Source organism: Musa acuminata, chromosome BXJ3-5, assembly GCF_036884655.1.
Source record: "Musa acuminata AAA Group cultivar baxijiao chromosome BXJ3-5, Cavendish_Baxijiao_AAA, whole genome shotgun sequence".
Taxonomy (NCBI): domain Eukaryota; kingdom Viridiplantae; phylum Streptophyta; class Magnoliopsida; order Zingiberales; family Musaceae; genus Musa; species Musa acuminata.
In genome coordinates this window covers 39521627-39543287 of record NC_088353.1, presented here as the reverse complement: position 1 = coordinate 39543287, position 21661 = coordinate 39521627, and the positions used below count along the sequence as shown (strand labels likewise).

The window sequence follows — 21661 nt, the reverse complement described above, 5'->3', positions numbered from 1 at the left end:
AATTGGCATTAGAAGAAAATAAAAGAAAAGAAAATACAGTTAAAAAGTAGAAGAAAAAACAATTTTAAATAATATAATATAAAACAAAAGTTAAAACCTATAAGAAAAATATAGATCTTAAAAGTTAATATATAGACTACTAAAATAAGCAAAATAAAAATAAAATGAGTAACAATTTGAATAACTAATAATAATGTTGATAACTAAATAACTATATATATATATATATATATATATATATATATATATATATATATATATATACACACACACACAATTATATTAATAAAGGTGCCTAATACAAATAGTGCTCGTATCATCAGCACTAAAAAAAGGAAAAAAGAGAAAGGATTCAGCTAGTGATCAGTCTAAAAAAATGTATATATCTCGTCCCTGAATTCAATCTCCTGCTACTCATAAACACATCCCAAGAATCATCAGTTCTAATTCGCCCCACCACCACCACCCTCGCACACTTGCCATCGTATACCATTGTGAAACGTAATGTTTTTAATGGTCATCTGGTTACTTAATATTGTGTTGGCTGCTCTTGCCAAAAATTTGATGTCAACATCTAATCTATTAGGATATCGCGAGGCACGGCAACTGCAGCAAATGAACCAAGCCTACAGGCTCCACGCCCGCCTCATCAAGACCCTCGACCTCACTGCCCTGCACTCCCTCCTCCTCCTCTCCGTCCACCACCCCTCCACCCTCCCCTACGTCCGAGCTGCCTTCGTCCGCCACCAGCCGTCCCTGCTCCGCCACTCCGCCGCATTCCCTTTCAACACGCTCATCCGCGCCTCTGCTGCCGACCCCTCTGGCGCCCTCGCTGCTTTCAACCTCATGCGCGCAGGCGCGGTCCCCCCGGACCTCTTCACGTTCCCCCTCCTCCTCAAGGCCTGCTCGCTCCTCCCCTTCTCCTGCGCCGATGACCCCCGTCGCCACCCGGGCGTCGCCGCCCACGCCCTCGCCGTCAAGCACGGCCTTTCCGCCGACCTCTACGTTGCCAACACCCTTGTTCGTCTCTACGGCGGGTTCGCTCTCCTCGACGCCGCTCTCCAGATTTTCGTCGAAATGCCCCTGAGGGATGCCGTCTCGTGGTCTGCTCTTATTTCCTCGCTCGCGTCCAATGGCCACGACGAGACCGCCCTCGACGCCTTCCGCCTCATGCAGGCTTGCTCCCCCGACGCGGCGCCTGACGAGGTTACCATGATCACTGTGATCACGGCGGTCGCACACCTCGGCGCTCCGGACCTTGCCGCCTGGGTGGACCGCTACGTGGCTCGACGAGGGTTCGCCCTGACGGCCAAGATGGGCACGGCGCTGATCACGATGCACTCGCGGTGCGGGTCCATGGACCGAGCCGCGAGGGTGTTCGACGGGATGCCGCAGCGGGAGCGAGGCGTGAGGGCGTGGACGGCCATGATCGTCGGGTACGCGGCGCACGGGCGGAGCGCCGAGGCTTTGGGAGCTTTCGACCGGATGGTGGGTGACGCGGGGCTGCGGCCTGACCACGTAGCGCTGATCGGGGTGCTGACGGCGTGCAGCCACGGGGGCCTGCTGGAGGAAGGGTGGCGAGTGTTCCGGAGCATGGAGCGGACGCCCGGGATGGAGCCGCGGATGGAGCACTACGGTTGCATGGTGGACATGATGGGGAGGGGGGGGCGCGTGAGGGAGGCGTACGACTTCGTGGAGGGGATGCCGGTGAGACCCAACGCGGTGATCTGGAGGACGCTCCTGGGTGCGTGCGTCAGCCACGGCGACGTTGCGCTGGCGGAGCAGGTGAAGAGGAGGATAGCGGAGACGGAGCCTGGGCACGATGGGGATTACGTGCTGCTGTCGAATGCCTATGGATGGATCGGGCGGTGGGAGGAGAAGGATCGAGTCCGGTGCGCGATGAGGGTGGCGGGCGTGGCAAAGAGGCCCGGGTGCAGCTCACTTCGTGTCTGAGGGCAGAAGTGTATACTTTCATTATCATATACTTTCATTACATTACATGTATCTTCAAATTCTCACATAAGCTTGGTTTTAATGTCGAGCACACATACCACTCATTTTCAACTAATAAATTTTATGACATACCCCGCAGTATAATGTCCGTTTAGTTTGAGTGGACTATCCGGAAAAATGTGGCTTCTCCTCAAATGTGGTTGACCTTTTACATTTGGCCTCACACGTCAAGTGCAATAACAAGGGCATGAACTGTCTAGAGCGGAAGTGCGAGATAGATGACAAATCAAGCATATGGTCTATCGTAGAGTTGGGACTACCTCTGCTTCATTAAGACAGTGATGAGTTTGCTCGCAAGCCGATGCAAGATATTTCTTTCAGAAAAACAAATTTCCATTCATTGTATTAAGATGTACCAGACGTTCATGTGAACTCAAATATGAGACTTATCAAATATCCCATAGTGCTATGAAACAATGGTATCTCAATGATGATTGATGTTATATTTAGATTTTTAATTAGAATTATATTGGAGATGACGGAATCATAATATAGTATCATCAATCATCTAGTATTCCGTGAATGGATCAATTAGTGAGCTTATTCTGAATACTTGTGCGGTATCCCTAGTATTCTCACATAAGCGCAATTAAGAGACCAGTTGCCTTCATCATATGAATCAGTATACAACACACTAGTCATCCGCTCATCTCGATATCACTCTCGAATGACTTATGATTAGGATTATTTAGGATCTATGTTTAAAGATGAATTAGTCTCATTATCATGATCTCATGATGATCCGTTTCTCATTGCATAAATCTATGTACATCACAATACATGCAATAGGCAATATAAATTGAGAAAAATATCAAATAAATAATAAGTAAAAAGAGTACATATCACGTTTGACGTGCCATCACTTACATGATTAGCTTGCAGGGCACTTATGACTAGTAACATCTACCATCATAGTAAGATTTGATCTAACTTATGTTAGGCATAAGAAGTCAAAGTCTTTTAAGTAGGAAAATTTGTAACGCCTCGATTAATTTCAAAGCGGACAAGATTAAGATTAATTTATAAGAATGAGTGTACTACTATTAATTTTAACTTATGCATTACTTAGTGATTTAAGGCCAAGATTGACAAGTTAGTGTAGGATTTAATTGGATCACGAACTTATTTCATAAACTTAACATTTATAAAAAAACTCAAGTTGCCATATGCCAATTAAGTGTATATAATGTTCATACTTTTGACCAACTAACTTTTTGCTCTATGCAGCGTATTCAAGCCATAGTTAAGGCCTTATTTCATAAACTTAACATTTATAAAAAAACTCAAGTTGCCATATGCCAATTACGTGTATATAATGTTCATACTTTTGACCAACTAACTTTTTGCTCTATGTAGCGTATTCAAGCCATAGTTAAGGCCTTGATCATTTCTCTTATTCTTTCTACCTGAAGCACATTCAAACCATGGAATTTTAATTATGAACCACATTCGAAGATCATGGTTAGGAATCTATGTGTGAAATAATCAAAGAAGATCAAGAGAAATTAATCAATATTATTTATTTATCAATTTAACTTATTATTAGTTTAGATAAATAGTTTTACTAATAAATAATTATTTTCAATTAGTTAACATTATTTTTCTTATATATTATCTATTCGCACGATCAATCACATATAATTAGGCTAAAAATTTTAAATAATGTTATTGTCACATATTGGTGGACTTGGATGAGTTAGATCAACCTGGGTTTAAAATCGATTCGTGGAGACATAAGACTCAAATTAAAATTTTCAAGATAAATTTAAGAGATAAAAAAATCTAACATTGATAATCATACTCGTATTCACCCTTGACAGTGAATTCTCCCTTAACTTAATCACAAGCAAATATAAAAATATTTTTCATAGCGTTGTTGCATATCTAACCTTTGGTTCTTTTATCATTTTTATTAATGTGGCTACCAATGGGTAAGCTTCCAACGAAGGTAATATCAAATAGATAAGCTTAAGAAGAGATTATAACTGGCAAAACCCTTTAAATAGTTAGATATCTCTTGTGGCCTTCCAACTCGATTTATCAGCAGGCCGGTTCCTGGGCCCCAAGCAAAATCAAGCTGCGGCGGGCCCCCCAGATGAGTTTCTCAAAGTTTGACCGGCCTATCGAGCAGCGGACCCACTGAGGCCACGTGGCCATCTCCCATTTCTCACATTTAAAAAAATCCCACCGCCGCTTTGACCTAATGACGAGAAGTCAAGTCGACAAACGACACCGAGAGTCCACCTCTCCCTCTTTTATTCCCTTATAAGGAGATGGGGGATGGAGCGTCGTCAGGGTTTCCATCGACGTGCATTCCGTATCGAGTCCAAGATGATCCGATCGAGCTCTTTCCCTTTTTGCTTCCTAATTCTGGCTTCACTCCTCCGACGATCGGAATCCGCTTGCCGAAGAGGCTGCGATCTCGCCCTTGCGTCCTACCACGTCTCCCCCAAAGACAACCTCACCTACATCTCCAGCCTCTTCGGCGTCAAGTACACCGATCTTGGCCCTTACAACCCCAACATCAAGAATTTGAACAGCATCCGGACTGGAAGCCGCGTCAATGTCTTCTTCCGTTGTGATTGCATCGACGGCGGCTTCCTCGGCCACAATTTCTCCTACGTCGTTCTCAAAGGCGACACCTATAACACGATCGCCCGGGATGTGTATGCTAATTTGACCACGGTTGACTTGCTTTCGACGTTCAATAGCTATCCAGTGACCAACGTGCCCGATGGGGCGATCATCGGTGTGGTGATCAATTGCTCGTGCGGGGATGCGTCGGTTTCAAAGGACTACGGGTTGTTCGTGACTTACCCACTCCAACCAGGGGAGAACCTGTCATCGGTGGCTGCCGCGAACGGGTTTCCTTCGCAGGAGGATTTGCTGCTGAAGTATAACCCTGGGGTGAATTTTAGCTCTGGGTCGGGAGTCGTGTTTATCCCTGCAAAAGGCGAGCCTTTTATTTTCTTTATGCTGGTGATTAAGAATCTTAATTTAACCAAACTCTCCTAAAAGATTTAGTTTAACCAAAATATAAACCTAATAGTTGATATGATTTTCTCAAAATTTCCTTTTGTTCCCTAAGAGTATAGGGTTTGGAGGTCAAATTTAGATGGAATTAAATCTCAGGAAAATGAACCAACACATCCCTTTAACAAATTACGACAATGGATGCCTTGTAAAGAAAAAAAAAAAAAGCTAATGCATTTTTGTCCAAAAAGTTCCTTAATCTTGTTGAGTAGGTTCAACTCACCAGTAAATCTAGGAACGGCATCCGTGTGACTGATGTTTGCTGTCTTTTTATGTTCATGTATTTTGAGCTGGCTGAGCTAATGTGTCTAAGGTTTTTCTTTGCCCAAGGACTGCCATTACTCGCTGATCCCTACTAATTAATGATTGGACTAGCGTGTGTCAGTTGAGCATGTATGACAGTTGGTATGAGCATATCATATTGCTAAGAATCTCACCCTCTTGGCATAGCATGAGATCCATACTATCACTCAGGTAGACTGGTATGTTTCAGTTGGTATGGTCAATATGTATCTGATAATTGATTTTTAGAACAACAATTGAAAGTTTACCTTGTAATTGTCCAATTTCTTCATCTTTTTTGAATGTTCTTCAAAATGCTGTATCCTGCTTTCTGTTTACCCCTTTTTTTTGACCTATGCACTGAATGATGGATCTTTTGTTTCTAGGTTCTCCCTATTTGTCCAATAATAGAGTATTTAAAGCAAGTCATCTGTACCTTGAGCATGTGTCAAGATGATTAGATCTACATTAGGCCTGCATTAATGTTACTCTTTAATAAAATTATTACAGTATTTAGGTTGTTATATTTATGTGGCATTATAATGTATGATCTCTATGTGCCAATATTTAGGACGTCAATTCTGGATGAATCAAATTTTTTTATTGAGTTTTTATGAAAATTTCAGATATTCTTTTAAGTGGTTCTACTGATTTGAATTAAGTGGAACTATGTTTGATCTCTTATATCAGCTTCTCACTGAAGCAGTTTATGACTACTAAAATGTTTTAACATGATTTTGCAGATCCAAATGGAAGCTATCATCCGTTTTCCTCAAGGTGAATATTGATAATTACTTGTTTAACTTTTATTCTTATTTTTCAATGTATTCTAATATGAATATTCTATCACTGTACTATTTCAGTGCAGGTAATTGATCTTCTTAGATCTTGTTAATTAAAGATGCTTATTTTGATCACAGAAGAGTTCATGTCTGAATGTCTGATGGAGGAAATATATCTCATTGGCTTTTCCAACTTATGTAAAGAGCATGATGTGAAAACAACAGGAATTTCTGATGGAGCTATTTCTGGAATTTCTATTGCTGGAGTAGTTCTATTAATACTGGCAACATATCTATATTTTCATCTTCGAAGGACGAAGAAGGCGAAGAATGCCTCATTGCTTTTGTCACCATGTGAAGGTATCTTTTTGCTAAACAGTCATGGTAACTTTTTTTAATGTAATTACATACTGTTGGTGCTTCTAAATTGTGAGCTAGATTTTATATAAAGTTCTGCTTTCTCCCCAAGTCAATTAAGTGTAGGTTTAGCCACTCCAGAAGATGGGATCAAAGAGAACTTGTTGTCCCTTGTACTATGTGCAATGACTTCGGATGGACACGACAAACAATTGGCTTGATCTGATAAAAAACAAACAAAGTAAATGACTGAGAAAGGAATCCTGTGCATACTTAAAAAGGAAGAATGGCAGTTGGATTGGACAAGTATTTAACCCAACGTGTAAAGAATCAAGAATCTTTTCTTTACATTAAATAGGTAAGGAGGTGCCAAAAGCCCCTGTTTGCTAGTAAGGAGGTCGAATTGTGAGGATTTAACCCGATACTATAGACTGTACAAGGTTGTAAAATATGGTATGGACAGCTGAGAGAACCTTGATGCAAACACAATAATGGTTGATCAGGCATAAGGGCCGGTCTAGTGCGCAAACCTCCCACCAATGTGGGCTCTAGAAAAGATTAATCTATGAAACCTTATCCGTGCAAGTAGAGAAACTGTTTTTGGGACTCAAACTCTGACACCAAGATCACAAAAAAGCAACCTGATTGTGACATCAAAACCTACCAAGGGCTGTCAGCTAAACCGTATAAATTAGTTGCAAAACATATCAAATTCTGAAGAACTTATTTAAGTTGATTCAGCTTAATGCTAGCAACCATTTTGCCATATTCTCCCTATGTTGAAGACAAATATAGAAGTCCCATCCAAGGATTTTAATTTTGTCCTGTCTATTCCCTACGAGGTATACAGCATGGTACATTCACCATTCTGCATGGACCACCCAACATGTGATGTACTTCTTAGCAAGGTTTTTAATTTCGAATAATACCGCCCGTACCGAGCGGTACGTACCGGTCCGCCAGCGGACCGGTACACGGACCGCTCGCTACCGGGTGGTACTATCGATTGGGGCTGTTTTCGCCCCGTTATCGTCTTAAATTGGACGGTGACCGAGGGAGAAGAAAGAAGAGGGAGAAGGGGAAGAAAGAAAAGAGAGAAGAAAAGGAGAACTTGGAGATCAGCGTCGCTCTCCCTCCTTGTTTGTTGGTGACTTCTCATCCGCGCGGGGAGAAGAATCCTCGGCGTTGCGGGGAGAAGAGAGGCGACATCACCTCGGCGAAAACGGTTATATATATATATATATATATATATATATATATATATATATATATATATGTATATGTATGTATATGTATACATATGCATACATATGCATACATATATATACATATATATATATATACACACACACACACACACACACACATATATATATATATATATATATATATATATATAAGGCGACGAGGCCTTGGTGACATCGCCTCGTTTTTCTACGACATCGCCTCAACGACATCGCCCCACGTGGGGAGAAGAGAGGAGATGTCGCCATCTCGTTTTTTCTGCGACATTGCTTCGACGACGTCGCCCTGCGTGGGGAGAAGAGGCGACGTCGCAGAAAAAAGATTTTTTTACTTATATATATATATATATATATATATATATATATATATATATATATATATATATATATATACCGAACGGTATACCGGAATTACCACTCGGTATATAGTACCGTACCGTACTGAGCGAATCTCGAAACTCTGGTACGGTACAAAATTTCAATTCTTGCTGCCTAGTATCAATATCGATTCATGGTCATTTTTTATCTAGATCCAACCACATGTGTTATCGATTCATTGTCATGTTTTGGCCCTCACAACAAAAGTTATACCTTGACATTTACCAATATTTTGCACTCATTAATTTGATCCTCTGGCAACCTTTTTAGGCTTTACAATATGATCTTGTACTGAATTCTTACCCTTCTACTCATAAATCTATTCTGGTTGCACTAGCATTAGGTAGGATGCTACAACTCTGCTTTACTACCTAGAGCTTTAACTTTCTATAGATTGACTAATAAAATTTATCTTGTGAGAATAATTATGAAGAAGAAAGAGAAAAAATATTCATAGAAATGTCTAGGATGAGTAGGTTGTAAGTTAGTACACAAGTGTGCATCAAAATATGTCATATTGTTACGGACAAAACTGTAAATAGGGTGTTCGATGGAATGCTTGTGTATGTACGTGTCTTTCAGTTTTGTTCATGTTTTGCACAACATATAGAGGGCCTGCAGTAGACTTGGCAGCTTTATTTTGGTTGCGTTTTGTGGTTATTTTAGGCTTGTAAACATAGGTTGTGTCCAGTCGTTGTGCAGAGGCAAAACTGCTCAGAAACAGGCCATCCAGGCAGTCATTTTGAGGGTTTTCTAGCTTTGCAGAGTGGTACGAAGTGTCAACCAGCATAGCACCTAGGAGCTACCTGGATGACACATGGCAGGATGAGCCTTTGGGGTAGTGTCTACGGCTGGTTCACTTCCTTGTTCCATAGTAGTGTCATGTGGGCACTTGTGGGGACTTTTGGTTGTAGCAGACCACCTTGGACCCTGTAGTGTCATGTGGGCACTTGTGGGGACTTTTGGTTGTAGCAGACCACCTTGGACCCTTTGTCATGTGATTGTTCAGAGCTTTTGAAGTCTATGTTTGTAATTTGTATTGTCTATCAAGTGCTTATTGAAATGTCTGTTTGTTGGATCCCGAGTTAAACGCTTCCTTTAATCGTCTTCTCTTTTGCAGTTCCAGAGTCATGATAACGACATGAACAACGATGCCTTGACTGACGATGGCTGTGACGCCGAGGAGTCAATGGTCCCATCTACACAATTTGAGGATGATGCATAGATCGAGGAGTAATATTTTACACGTGCCACCTAAGATTTGGATCATAAAGCTCAATGTGATAGTTGGTCATTCTTCTTTAAGCAACAATAAGATGATTGATCTTATGATATAAATTACCAAATTAGTGGCAAAAGTAGAAGTTCTAACATTCTCCATCATGCGCACAAATATATGCCAGAATTGTACTTGCTTCAGGAGCCGCCTTAGGCATGTAGTTCACGACAATTAGGTTACGACTATTACCACATTGATGCACTAATGACATGTGGTGTCTTAGTATATTATGTCATGAGATCAATTTTAGGATTGGGTTTGACAAACATATCAAATTGATATACAGATACATAGGATTAGGGAACCCGATCCATACAAAAAACTTGGGCAATGTATATATTTGTGGAATAGTTCGAGGCAATAAGACACACCAACAAGCCTTGTGATGGACTTAATCATCCAGAGGGATGATTAATATGTTGTCGTAGAACTTCATAAGATTTCTAAAGTTTACATTTTGCAAAAATAACAATACCATCTGAAGTAAATTATAAGACATGACTCCTACAACACTTTGGTCGCTTTGTCAGTAAGACATTAGATAATTATCCTTTAACGTGTTTCAGGTGTCTTTTCTACTTCTGAGATATCCTGGGCATGTTATATACTTGTTGGCTGACTGTCACGACTTTCTTTTCTTATTGGGGTCACAGCTTACATGTACAAGCCAGGAGTAGTTACATCTCAAGCAGAGAGGAGTTCCACAATTGCAGGTATTACTGTTGACAAATCAGTGGAGTTCTCATATGAAGAGCTTGCGAGGGCCACAGATGATTTTAGTCTGGCTTACAAAATTGGAGGAGGTGGCTTTGGAGTTGTTTATTATGCTGAGCTTAGAGGAGAGGTTAGTTTCTCTATGTCATTTTAATGTTTTTAGTATTTTTACAGTGTATTGCATCCATTCTTGCTTGTCTATATCATGGGAGAGATGACATTTACCAAATGAACTTGTATTTTGTACCTACTATTCTTGAGATTCATTCTTTTTTGTAACATACAACAACTATAAGCTGTAATATCCTAACTATTTGGGGTTGAATATGTGTATTTTATACCACCAATGAATTTTGTACAAATCGATATTCTTAGTTGAATGAAAAATATTTGAATATTTATTTATAGTCTCTAATGGAGTCATCCTATGTCTGTCTCTACTTCTCGTCACACCACTAACACTAATTGTATCATCTATTTTAACTACAACATTTATAGGTCTCTTATCATATGTCTATATTATCTTAAACGACTCTCTCGTTTTATTCTCTATTGTAGTTACACACCTAATTATGCAGCTACATCTAATTATTCGTGAACACAAATATTATTTTCTATCTTTCCTAATAACTCTAGACATTTGACTCAACATTCTCATCTCAGTGATACAATTTTTATCTATGTTGTTTCTTAATCTTCCAACATTTGGATCCATGAAGTATCACTGACATAACAACAATCTTTTCTGTAAGGACAAGAAATTTTATTACTAAAAATTATGAACTTTGACTTTCATGTAAATTTTTAGCATCTGGAGTAGTTCATTGTTGCAAGTTAAGTTGTCTCCCTCATCTGTTCTGAGAACTTTCTTCTATTGTTAATTGTTGAGTGCTGGATCAGCTTCTTGTTTAATTGTGAGAAGAAAACCTACACTGAGGCATTACTAAATGTTCAGTCTCTTCCATTCAAGATGTACTTGGTTTCAAACTTTCAATAAAAGTTGGCTTTTCCTATCTTCTCCAAATACTCCTCTCTTAATTGCTTCCAGAATTTCTTTCCTGATTCTTGACCTCCTTGATGTCTCTTTCTGCAGAAAGCTGCTATCAAGAAAATGGATGTGCAGGCAACCAAAGAATTTCTTGCGGAACTGAAAGTCTTAACAAATGTTCATCACTTGAATTTGGTAAGTTTCTTCATTCATTTCTTGCATGAATATGGTGGGACCATTTATGTTATATTTTACTATTTAGCTTTTGAATTTACTATTTTGGGAGTCATTTCATGAGTCATCTTACAATATCATTTGTTATCAAATGTCATGATGGTATTATGTTAAATTATCAAGTTAATTTTTACTAGATAATCAATTTTGAAATAAAAAGTTTGGCATCTCTACTTGTTACTTGGTTTACATGCAATTTATCCAATAATGTTCTTTAATTTAGTTTAGATCATGGGACTCTGTAAGGCGAGATTTGATTGTTCAAATATCCTATCTAATCTGGCAACCTTGAAAACTTGCAATTACCTCTGCATAAAACTTGAGTCTTTGGAAGTGTTCATGAAATTCATTTGAATACCTGCTATCTTAAACTTACAGGAGTATCAATGTGCATGGGAATTCGGGCATATATGACCTATATCAGTAGCTTAGCTATTGCTGGAAAGAATTTTTCTCTCATCTATAAGAACTATGTGTAGAATAATACTTTGTTATATCTGCTTGTACAACTCAGTCCTTAATAGTTTTTTCACTTTAATTGCTTTTGCGGTTTGGTCCTTTGAAAGTTAAGCATCCACACATCATATAATTTATACAAGTAGCAAGTTACTCATATGTATTGCCCCAATAAAAAAATTGTGGTTTCTCGTTCTCTGTAATAGTGGATGATATCACATATTCCTTTCAACAAGTGAATGAAAAACCGATCAGTTCAGTACATCCGGTTGGTATTCCCAAACTGTAGACTGGGATATTGACTGCGACCATTTCAGATGCTCCATTTTGGATATTATTATTTCTCTAACACAGGTTTCAGGGCTTGCGATTGCTTTGTACCTTCTGTGCTGGTCGCGAGCCTCCACCATTGCCCAATCATGTTGCCTGCACACTGCCATTGCACGCTGGTGCTTCTCCTCCTCTCCTTCACAAATCCAGTTTCTAAGATTGCAATCCTTATTTTCAACTATGCCCTTGGATTCTTAGCATGTAATTCTGAATCAACATTGAAAGTTTTTAACCACGAATAATCTTTTCAGCTAGCTAGATATCTTTTTATCAGTTTCTGTGGGAAGAAAATTAAATTAAGGTGATTTCTTTATTTGATGGTTTCCCATCTACCTTCTATGATGCCATCACAAATAATATTGTGTTACTGAGGTATTACTTCTGACAAGGAGCAAGCTATGCTTCTTAACTTGTGCCTTTTAAGTTACTGAAACATCTTTTCCTTCCTTCCACAGATAGTTGTGCACATCACCTTCTCTATAACTTCTGATTATGCATGGCCTTTCTCTCACATCTTAGGAACATTTCTTTTCATCGGTTCAATCTTCCTATAAGGTGATGGTTTTGCACCAGAATTAATTAGTTTGGAGTCTTTGGACCATAATGGATGCTAGCCATGTCTTTACCATTATTTATGAATTAAAGAGGACTTGTTATCATCTTCCAACAGGCTTTCAACCAAGGATTGCCTTTTCAGGTACGGAACCCATTTTGGCAATCTATCAGACCAGTCTGTACCGGTGTACCAACATATGGTATGCCGGTATGTACCAGTGTTTTGGCAATGAAGAAGAGGGAGAAGAGGAAGAGGCAGTAGAGGAACAGAGGAGGAAGGATGAAGGAAGAAGGAAGAAGAGGAAGTGGTGAAGGAGGAATAAGAAAGAAGAAGAAGAAAAAAGATGAGGAGAAGAAGCAGCGGCAGCATAGTGCTCATGTTCGCGAGCCCTAAGTTGTTTTTTTTCCCCCTTTTTTAACGCTGAGTTGGATAGGGCCCCACCATGTTTCTGAATTTTTTATTATTTTGATCAAACTGCTCGAAATGGGGTTGGTCTGTGTATTGGCCCATGCCCATGCCCAGATCGATACCATGCTGTTTCGGGAGGTACAACAGTCCTTGCTTTCAACAGTATGTGGTAGGATTGAGCAGCCTACCTGTAGGGTATTAGGTAGAATATAGAATCTTTTCCATTCACATGAGAATGGACCATATAATAATGAAAGTTTTATGATTATTATCAGAATGGATTTTGTATTTGTGTTTTCACATATATTGTAAGTGAATCTACCATTAGAAGATTGCAAGAGGCTCACCTATATAGAGAAAGATAAGATAAGGATGCTTTTGATGTTGGACAAAGGTATCTTTCTCTTTGCTTATAAGGGTAAGTTGTGTACATCATGGTTTAAAAACTGGTTGGACTGGTCCTTACCAATCGGTTTTTACCAGTCTGACCATAAACCAAGATGCGTATTAGGTGATTTCGCTGGTACCATCCGAAACATGGGTTACCACCCAAAAACCCTATAAACCAGGCTTGTCGCTTGATGTTAATGCATAAAATTGGGGTCTAGCTATATTTGCTTAATTTTTTCACAAAAACTATTGTTTTTTCCCTTTTTTTTTCCGCTGTTGCTTTTCTCTCTCTCCTTGCTTTCTCTCATTGTTGCGTCTTCTCTGGTACACCTCCTCCTCTGCATCTCCTCTTCGACTGCCTCCTTTGCTCTTCCTCCTTTCTCATTGTCCCTTACCATCCTTTGATGCTTATTCTTCTCCTCCTCTCATCATCTTTTCTAAATCTCTCTCTCTCTCTCTCTCTCTGTTTGGTCCATGCCGACCAGTACACCAGACCAGTTAACGTCAGGTATCTAAATTTCTAACCTTACTGTACATTGACCCTATACTAGCCAGAGCCTCATGGACTGGCCTTCCTCTTTTTATGAAAACTGTTAAAGATGGAGTCTGATGGGATTTTCGGGTTTTGGTGTTTTCATAATTTCATAATTTCTTAAACTTTTGAGAGACAAGGTGTTCTTTTGCCCTAGCTCTTTGAAATCACACCAAGTCAAGATTTTCATGTGTTGGCCCCTAAGTAAACTAATTATTAAAGAAATTTTGACAGCCAAAAGTTGGCTTTCTACCTACACTATGTTTTATGTTTCAACTTTCAACTAATTTAGAACTGTTTACAATGTGCTCCTAGCCGTCTCCTTACTTTGTGTCGGACCATTTTTTCTATAAAAGCCAACATATGATACCACTCAAATAGCATTGAGAGGCTTGAATAACCCTAAAATGTTCCTCAACCTTATCCCACTAAAGAAGTTGGGATGCCTCCCTCTATGCTTAAGTGTTAATGCATTTCAAAGAAACTATACTCGAGTCTTTGGGGAAAATGATGGTGTTATATCTGTATTTGTACAATCATGAAAATCCTTCATTCTTCTGAAATTGTTGACCCTCATGAAAGGAGCTTTCAAAAAATGATGCTCATGCCTTGTAAAAGTGATCTCCCTGCTTTGCTCTCATTATATATTTTCTGCCTTTTTGATCACATGACTATTTTTGTTATCATCACTTTTTATCTATATATTTTTCTGAGTCTTATATAATATTCTTATTAAAAAAGGATTAGATGTGTTTCCCCAGTTTTTCTAGAAATATTAAATTTAATTTAAGCTTATTGGAAATGCTTTTAATTAAAAAAATATGCAAAACCATATTGCTACCAACTGCAGTTCAGAGAAGGTTAGAATCTTCATGATAACATAGTCTTTAATGAAAGGGCCTAACTTGGATCGAGTATGTCAATGAGTATTTGGGAGATAACATAGTCATTTTGAGACTTATCTACGTGAAGATTGAATGGCCCCTAATGTTGTTAGCCTTATAACTATATCTACCATAATTAGTTTTATTTGATTCCAACAACAAGCCATGATGTCTCAATTATTTTTGGTCCATTATGTGAATCTTTTCCTTCCACTGAGTTTTATTTAGCCAATATTACTAATCAAACTGGGGGCCATCAAATCTCTTGTTATCTTTCTAATTTTTTAATTAATTTTTGTTTGATAGGAGCATATATGATGTATGCATATCTATAGAAAATAACAAATTGAAATGGATATATGTTTTTTTGTCATCTAGGACTATTGCATCATCTTTGTCTTTGCATGGTTGCACCTTGGCAAGTACTTGAAACCACTATGTGTACCTCCATAGGCATTATATAATACATAAATTTCAAGATGTCACCAAAATCTTTAATCCACAATATATTAGTCAACATCAATCTATCAGATAAAGAACTGCTGATTATTATTGTAATTGATCCACTAGAACTCAAAGATTGAATTTATGATTATTTCTGTATTGCCATATTGGTAGCTAATGCCTTTTCTATTATTCAACATAACCTTCATGAAGTTCAAAGAATATCCACACAAAAGTACCCATTTATGTATGTGCCCAATTAAAACCAACAATATATCTGATATTCCAATTAGGAGTTCAAACTTGATCAACATTCCACTAGTGAGCTTAGTAATAAGTTTCTTTTTAAGATAATTATAGGAAGCAAAAAAAATTGTAACATGGCAGTTTCTAAACTTTCCTTGTCAAAATTGCAATTTCCTTTCGTGTTTTCTTTTAAGAAGTAAAACGGATCATGATCCTTATCTCACTAGCAATTGACCCCCCTTTATCTAGCTAGACTCGTTCTATCTCACTAGCAAAGGGATCATGAACCTTATCACTACCATTAGAGATCTCCTTAGTTGTTTTCTGTCACATACTTTGAACATCCTTGTGACTTTTGTACCAGCAGTGCCGTACATCCTGTTACTCCTTTATTATACCATTTTTTAATTATAATGGATGGTACAGGTCAAAGACTGCCCAATATCTGGATGGTGTGCTAGTTTAATAGGTTGGTGAAACAAGTATCTGACTGATATTTAACTTTGTTACCTACAATTGTTTTGTAAATATGAAATCTGAGGAATTTGGACAATATCCTTGAAATTAGACTCAAATACCAGTTTGTGCCAACCATAATGAAATGGTATAATGCACTGTTGTGTGGTTCAGACAAGTATTTAAATATCAACATGAACCTCTCTTTTAATACAATATCTTATGACAAAGAGATGAATGTTCAAAATTAAACTCTTGCATTTTGGATACGGAGTTAATTAATAAATATATAGGACATCTTGGTTTTATTGGCCTGACTTAAAAACTGAATCCTCAATCAGCTGACTTATGGAACATTTAAATTGCCAGAATGACATGGAATTTTATGCAGGTGCGCTTAATAGGATACTGTACCGAGGTTTCCTTATTCCTTGTCTATGAATTCATTGAAAATGGCAACTTAAGTGAGCATTTGCGAGGGTTAGGTAAGAGGAGCACTAAAGTAGGCATTCTGAATTTGCAGCCAATCAATTTTTTAAAATTCTTTCATGAATTACCCTAATGCCAGCAATTTCCATTTGCTATAGGTAGAAATCCTCTGCCATGGGTTGCTAGAGTGCAGATTGCCCTTGATTCAGCAAGGGGTCTAGAGTATCTCCATGAGCACACGGTTCCAGTGTATACACATCGTGATATCAAATCGGCAAATATATTGATAGACAAGAATTTTCATGCAAAGGTTATCGTGATCATTTTGATTGATAGACTGATATTAGTATTCAATGCTGAAAGTTTGGTTAAATTGCAGGTTGCAGACTTTGGATTAGCAAAACTAACTGTATTTGGTGCATCTTTGCAAACGCAACTTGTTGGTACATTTGGTTATATGCCTCCAGAGTAAGATATATGCAAAGCCTCTCTCTATCTTATCACATTTGATCCCTCTCATGTTAGTGTAAACCACTTACCTGTTCTTAAAGTTAATTGACCTACTGAACATCCATCCTCATATATGATAAAATACCCAAGTCAAATACATGGCATATCACATTTATAGGCATAAACAGAAAGTGAAAACAAAGGAAAAATTTTAAATCATACAAAAGGAATTTCGATTGAGGGTGACAACGGATGAATTTTGACAAAAATTGACTTGAGTCAACCTTGCTTCACCCTCCCTTGTCTCTTTCCATTAAGGCTTCCCACCCAAAAGACCTTCTTAAATTGACTTAAATAAGGGTCTCTTCTGCACTTAAAATTTTGTATTTTGATTAATAATGCTTCATGCAGTTTAGTTAGAATCAAGTGCCCTTACTGCTGGATATATCTAATATCCTAATACCAATCATATGCCACAGTAATGATATATATTTTGACATGTCCTAAGGGGAAAGCTGCTTGACATGGTCCTATTCCATGCATTCTATTGGAATAAATCAAGACTGAAAAACCAAGGATTAGCGTACGTGTCAGGTTTTGGTGGTAGTAACTCAAATCCATGTGCTGGTATACAACCAGTTTTGGTTCATTACCACTCCTTGAATACATGTCTAGTTTGACTTATGAAGTCTTGACCCTAGGGAGGTTGATCCAAGTTCAGTATTAAAAAATACATAAAGGTCAATGTGGCTTATTTAAATCAATCCAGCATATTTCTTCTGTGGCTCAGAATTACATGACGGAATCTTCATCCACTTGAGTATCCTGCTGAGATCAAGCTTCTGCTTACACTGAGGTTATGCTGGTCCTTTGTCAACCATGATTAACTATATTCTTGCATTCGCTGCTTCCAATTTGGCATTAGGGATCAGGTATTTAAATTTTTAAACAGTAGTCTTTGTAAAAGAGTGCCTTAACCTGAAAAATTTTCAAGGAATTAAATCTAATCCAAAGTGGGTCAAATGGATGATTATTTTGTTTCCTCCAAGCTGCTTCCAAAGACGTTGAGTTAGAACACAATTGACCTGGATAAATCAGTAAAACTGATTGTGTGGTCCTGTGTGTGCTCCCTCACTGAGAATGGCATAAATTTTCATGCTTTATGACGTGTAATCCAGATAAGGGTGAATATCTGATCAATGAACAAACTATGCCTAAAAGGAAGTGTGGAAATAAGAACCAAGGCACTGTAAATTTGATATGAGTCAATGTCTCTTGACAAGGATTAGAGTGTAAATCTTATTTACAAGAATCCAAACCAACTAAGATCAGAGAATCAGATTGGAGGGCATTTAGTAGAACATGTTTGTATATAGTAAGATATAGAATTCGTGTACATGTCTAACTGAATTCATAAAGCTGGGCTGAACCTCTTTTATATGGATACATAAAAATCTATTTAAAAATGACAAAGGATATACTTTATTGATTGCAAAACCTATGTTAGACAAAACAACTTTTTATATATTCAAATACTTGCATGAGGGTGGTGTGACACCCCAATCATCACACACTTGGACTAGTTTATATGGACTTAGTAGCTTATAACTCATGATTTTCGCGTGCCGCGGCGACCGTCATGAGCGGAACGAAACGTCAGCCATCTCAGCACCCTAGAACCCCCCGAGTGGCACAGGGCTGGATGGGGCTTTCGTATAGCAGGGAAGGTGCTGCCCCTCGCTTCGCTCGCTGTCCGCCTCTCGCCGCTCGCTCGCTCAGCCAAAAATGGCCTGTTTTGGCCTGTTTTTGGGCCGTTTTTGCGTGCCGCGACTACCGTCGTGAGCGGAGCGAAACGTCAGCCATCCCAGCACCCTGGAACCCCCCGGGTGGCACAGGGCTGGATGGGGCTTTCGTATAGCAGGGAAGGTGCTGCCCCTCACTTCGCTCGCTGTCCGCCTCTCGCCGCTCGCTCGCGCAGCCAAAAATGGCCTGTTTTGGCCTGTTTTTGGGCTGTTTTCGTGTGCCGCGGCGACCGTCGTGAGCGGAGTGAAACGTCAGCCATCTCAGCACTCTGGAACCCCCCGGGTGGCACAGGGCTGAGTTTAAGGAGCCATGTGGCTTGAGGCTCATTGTGTGCCATCTTAAAGGCATATGTGAGTTAATGATAAATGGTCTCTGAACAATATGTAGATTTATAGTTTGATTATGCAGGATGTACATCATGTGCAGTTATATGGGAGTTTCCCTTAATTTCTCCTAGTTTAGATGCTTAGGGATTTTAAGAGATGTTTCTTGCCCTGATGAAGGCATTTGGTATTTGTTGGGGGATATATTGATAATATTACTCCCATGATTGAATTTGTATATGTGGACTCAATAACATACCGCTAATAACTTGAATTTTTGAGCATTTGGAGTCACATGACTAAGCTAGTTGTATAAGTTATTGGATTAATAAGATACTAGGATAAAATTTATTGTGACTCAAGTAGCCCACTGACATACATAGGCCTTGGGCAACATTCCCCCCAAAATGCTTGGGTTAAAGCATTGAAGTAGTAGGATATAGAGATGATAATAATGATGATTTGGCAATTGGCATCATTAGAGCCGAGAGGGAAAGGAACCAGTTTTATCCTAAGAGAAGACAACCTTTCTTTATTTTCTCTTCTTCCTTGTACTTTTGGCTTATTTGTGCTTACAATAATTATGGATATTTTTTAAAGGGAGGAATTGCCTTCCAGTCATGCCATAAGACTATACTTTTTAAGGCATACAATATCATGATCTTGCAAAGCAAACTATGAAAGGAGATTAACTAGGCAAGCACATCCAAATTCATGATCTTGCAAGAGCAAACTAAGGAGATTAAAGCACTGATGTAGAATTGAATCAAATATTCTTTTGTCAAATATTCTAACAAAATAAATAATAGAAGTTTATTGATGACAAATATATTGTCATTTTATTGATGACAAAAATATTCTAACAATGCCCACTACTATAATGAAAATAGGACTTGTACCCAGAATAGTTCACAAAATACCAAGCAACAACAGAATTTTCACCCAAGACGACCTGGCTTTTAGTTGGACAGCGGATCTGAACTAGGCGCTGGACTTACCATTTGGAAATCATCAGTACAGGACAAATACTAGATCATACATTTGGCATTCTAGCCTTATCATGTAATTAGAACAATACTGCTCAGTTTTTGCCAGTTTATTTACTGATTGGTCCAACCCATATTTGATTGCCTAGGTGAGACTAAACTGAATGGTAAGAGCCTAGACTGTTATCTAGGTTTGATCAACACTAACTTCGATAATTCCCTATATAATTAGGTTCTTCCTCTTCATAGGAGTTTAACATAAAGTTGTATTCGTAAAATTCTTATTAATGCTTTAATGTTGCCTTTTCTTTTATTGTTCATTAACTTTTCCTTTCTTTTTTTTTTTCTTCGTTCTGTTGTCTTATAGGTCTCAATTTAAAACATGGTTTAGAACAGTCTGAAGATGATTATGCATAAATTGATATGAATCAGTACTGTTAAGATGATGAATCATCTAATTTGTAGCCAATGAAGCAGGGGAATTATATGATTTTGCAGCTCATAGTGTCAGCAAGCTTACGGTCAGATCATATTAAATGAGTTAACACTAAAGTAGATTCCACACATCAATCAGTTTAATTAAATTATGATTGCTCTGTTGAAATAGCAAGAATCAGGAAGTAGCAAACTTTGCCAATTGAATCTACAGCAGGAACTTGTCTCCTCAATGCATGTCAATGCATGTTGTAGCCAGTAATTTGTCTGAATTTATCATGCAGGTATGCACAATATGGTGAAATTTCTCCTAAGGTGGATGTCTACGCATTTGGTGTTGTTCTTTATGAACTTATTTCAGCCAAAGGTGCAATTGTGAAAACAGGTGGTTCTGTCACACAATCGAAGGGATTGATTGCTCTGGTTGTTTTCTGCTTCCCTACTCAATATAGGCTGTCATCCTAATTTGTCCAGCATTATTAACAAGAATTATGGTTTTAGTTCAAACCAATAACATCTATACGTTTCTTGGATCCTGTTATGGTAATTGCATGATCTTTCTCAGAGACACTTCCTGATTGCATCACCAGTTATTCCAATGTTGAATTACTTCATTCGGAAATCCAGGCTTTTCTTTGCATTGCATAATATTGCTTACTGAGTAATTCAACGATGATTAATTTTCTTGCATGCGTGCTGCAGTTTGAGGAGGCTCTTAGTAAACCTGATCTGAAGGAAGAACTGAGGAAATTGATCGATCCAAGGCTCGGTCAGGACTATCCAATTGACTCGGTCATTGCGGTCAGAAAGTAACCAATTATATGATTTAATCTATGACTGAAAACCTCATACTGTTAAACTATGCTTGTTTTTTGTTTTTAGATGGCATCTATTGCGAAGAGTTGCACTGAAGAGAATCGTCAGCAGAGGCCAACTATGAGACAAATTGTTGTGTCGTTGATGACACTATCTGCGGGTACGGAAGAATGGGACGTGGGCTCCTACGAGAAACAAGCTTTAGTCAATCTCATGTCTGGAAGATGATTCGCATTGATTCTTCACTACCGTCATCTTTGTTGTATCATTTACCAATAATGAGGTCTATTTATGTTATATTGTGTCTCTTGTCTTGAAGACCTGTATCAGTAGGAACATGATGGCAATGTAAAAGGTGGCATCTGATTAGTTTTTCTTTTTCTTTTCTTTTAGTTATCATCTTATTTTCTAAC

At 38.5% G+C, this 21661-nt stretch overlaps 2 protein-coding genes across 4 annotated transcripts; both read left to right on the top strand.

The window, feature by feature from the left end:
- Window positions 1-504: 504 nt before the first annotated feature.
- On the top strand, window positions 505-1953 carry LOC135638422 (pentatricopeptide repeat-containing protein At1g59720, chloroplastic/mitochondrial-like). The gene has a single exon (XM_065151535.1). It carries the CDS (start codon window positions 505-507, stop codon window positions 1951-1953), a length of 1449 nt encoding a protein of 482 aa, XP_065007607.1.
- A 2301-nt stretch (window positions 1954-4254) lies between these two features.
- LOC135638662 (chitin elicitor receptor kinase 1-like) lies at window positions 4255-21624 on the top strand. Of its 3 annotated transcripts, XM_065151913.1 has the most exons (11): window positions 4255-4966; window positions 6072-6098; window positions 6324-6488; window positions 10046-10212; window positions 11176-11265; window positions 16398-16491; window positions 16594-16745; window positions 16815-16903; window positions 20717-20855; window positions 21135-21233; window positions 21315-21624. In XM_065151913.1, exons 1-11 carry the CDS (start codon window positions 4294-4296, stop codon window positions 21474-21476), a joined length of 1857 nt encoding a protein of 618 aa, XP_065007985.1. In that variant the 5' UTR covers window positions 4255-4293; the 3' UTR covers window positions 21477-21624. The 3 variants fall into 3 exon arrangements, with proteins under 3 accessions (XP_065007985.1, XP_065007983.1, XP_065007984.1); XM_065151911.1 differs by lacking the exon at window positions 4255-4966 and having other exon boundaries at window positions 5988-6105; window positions 6249-6470; window positions 10022-10212; XM_065151912.1 differs by lacking the exons at window positions 4255-4966; window positions 6072-6098 and having other exon boundaries at window positions 6257-6470; window positions 10022-10212.
- The last annotated feature ends 37 nt before the right edge of the window (window positions 21625-21661 follow it).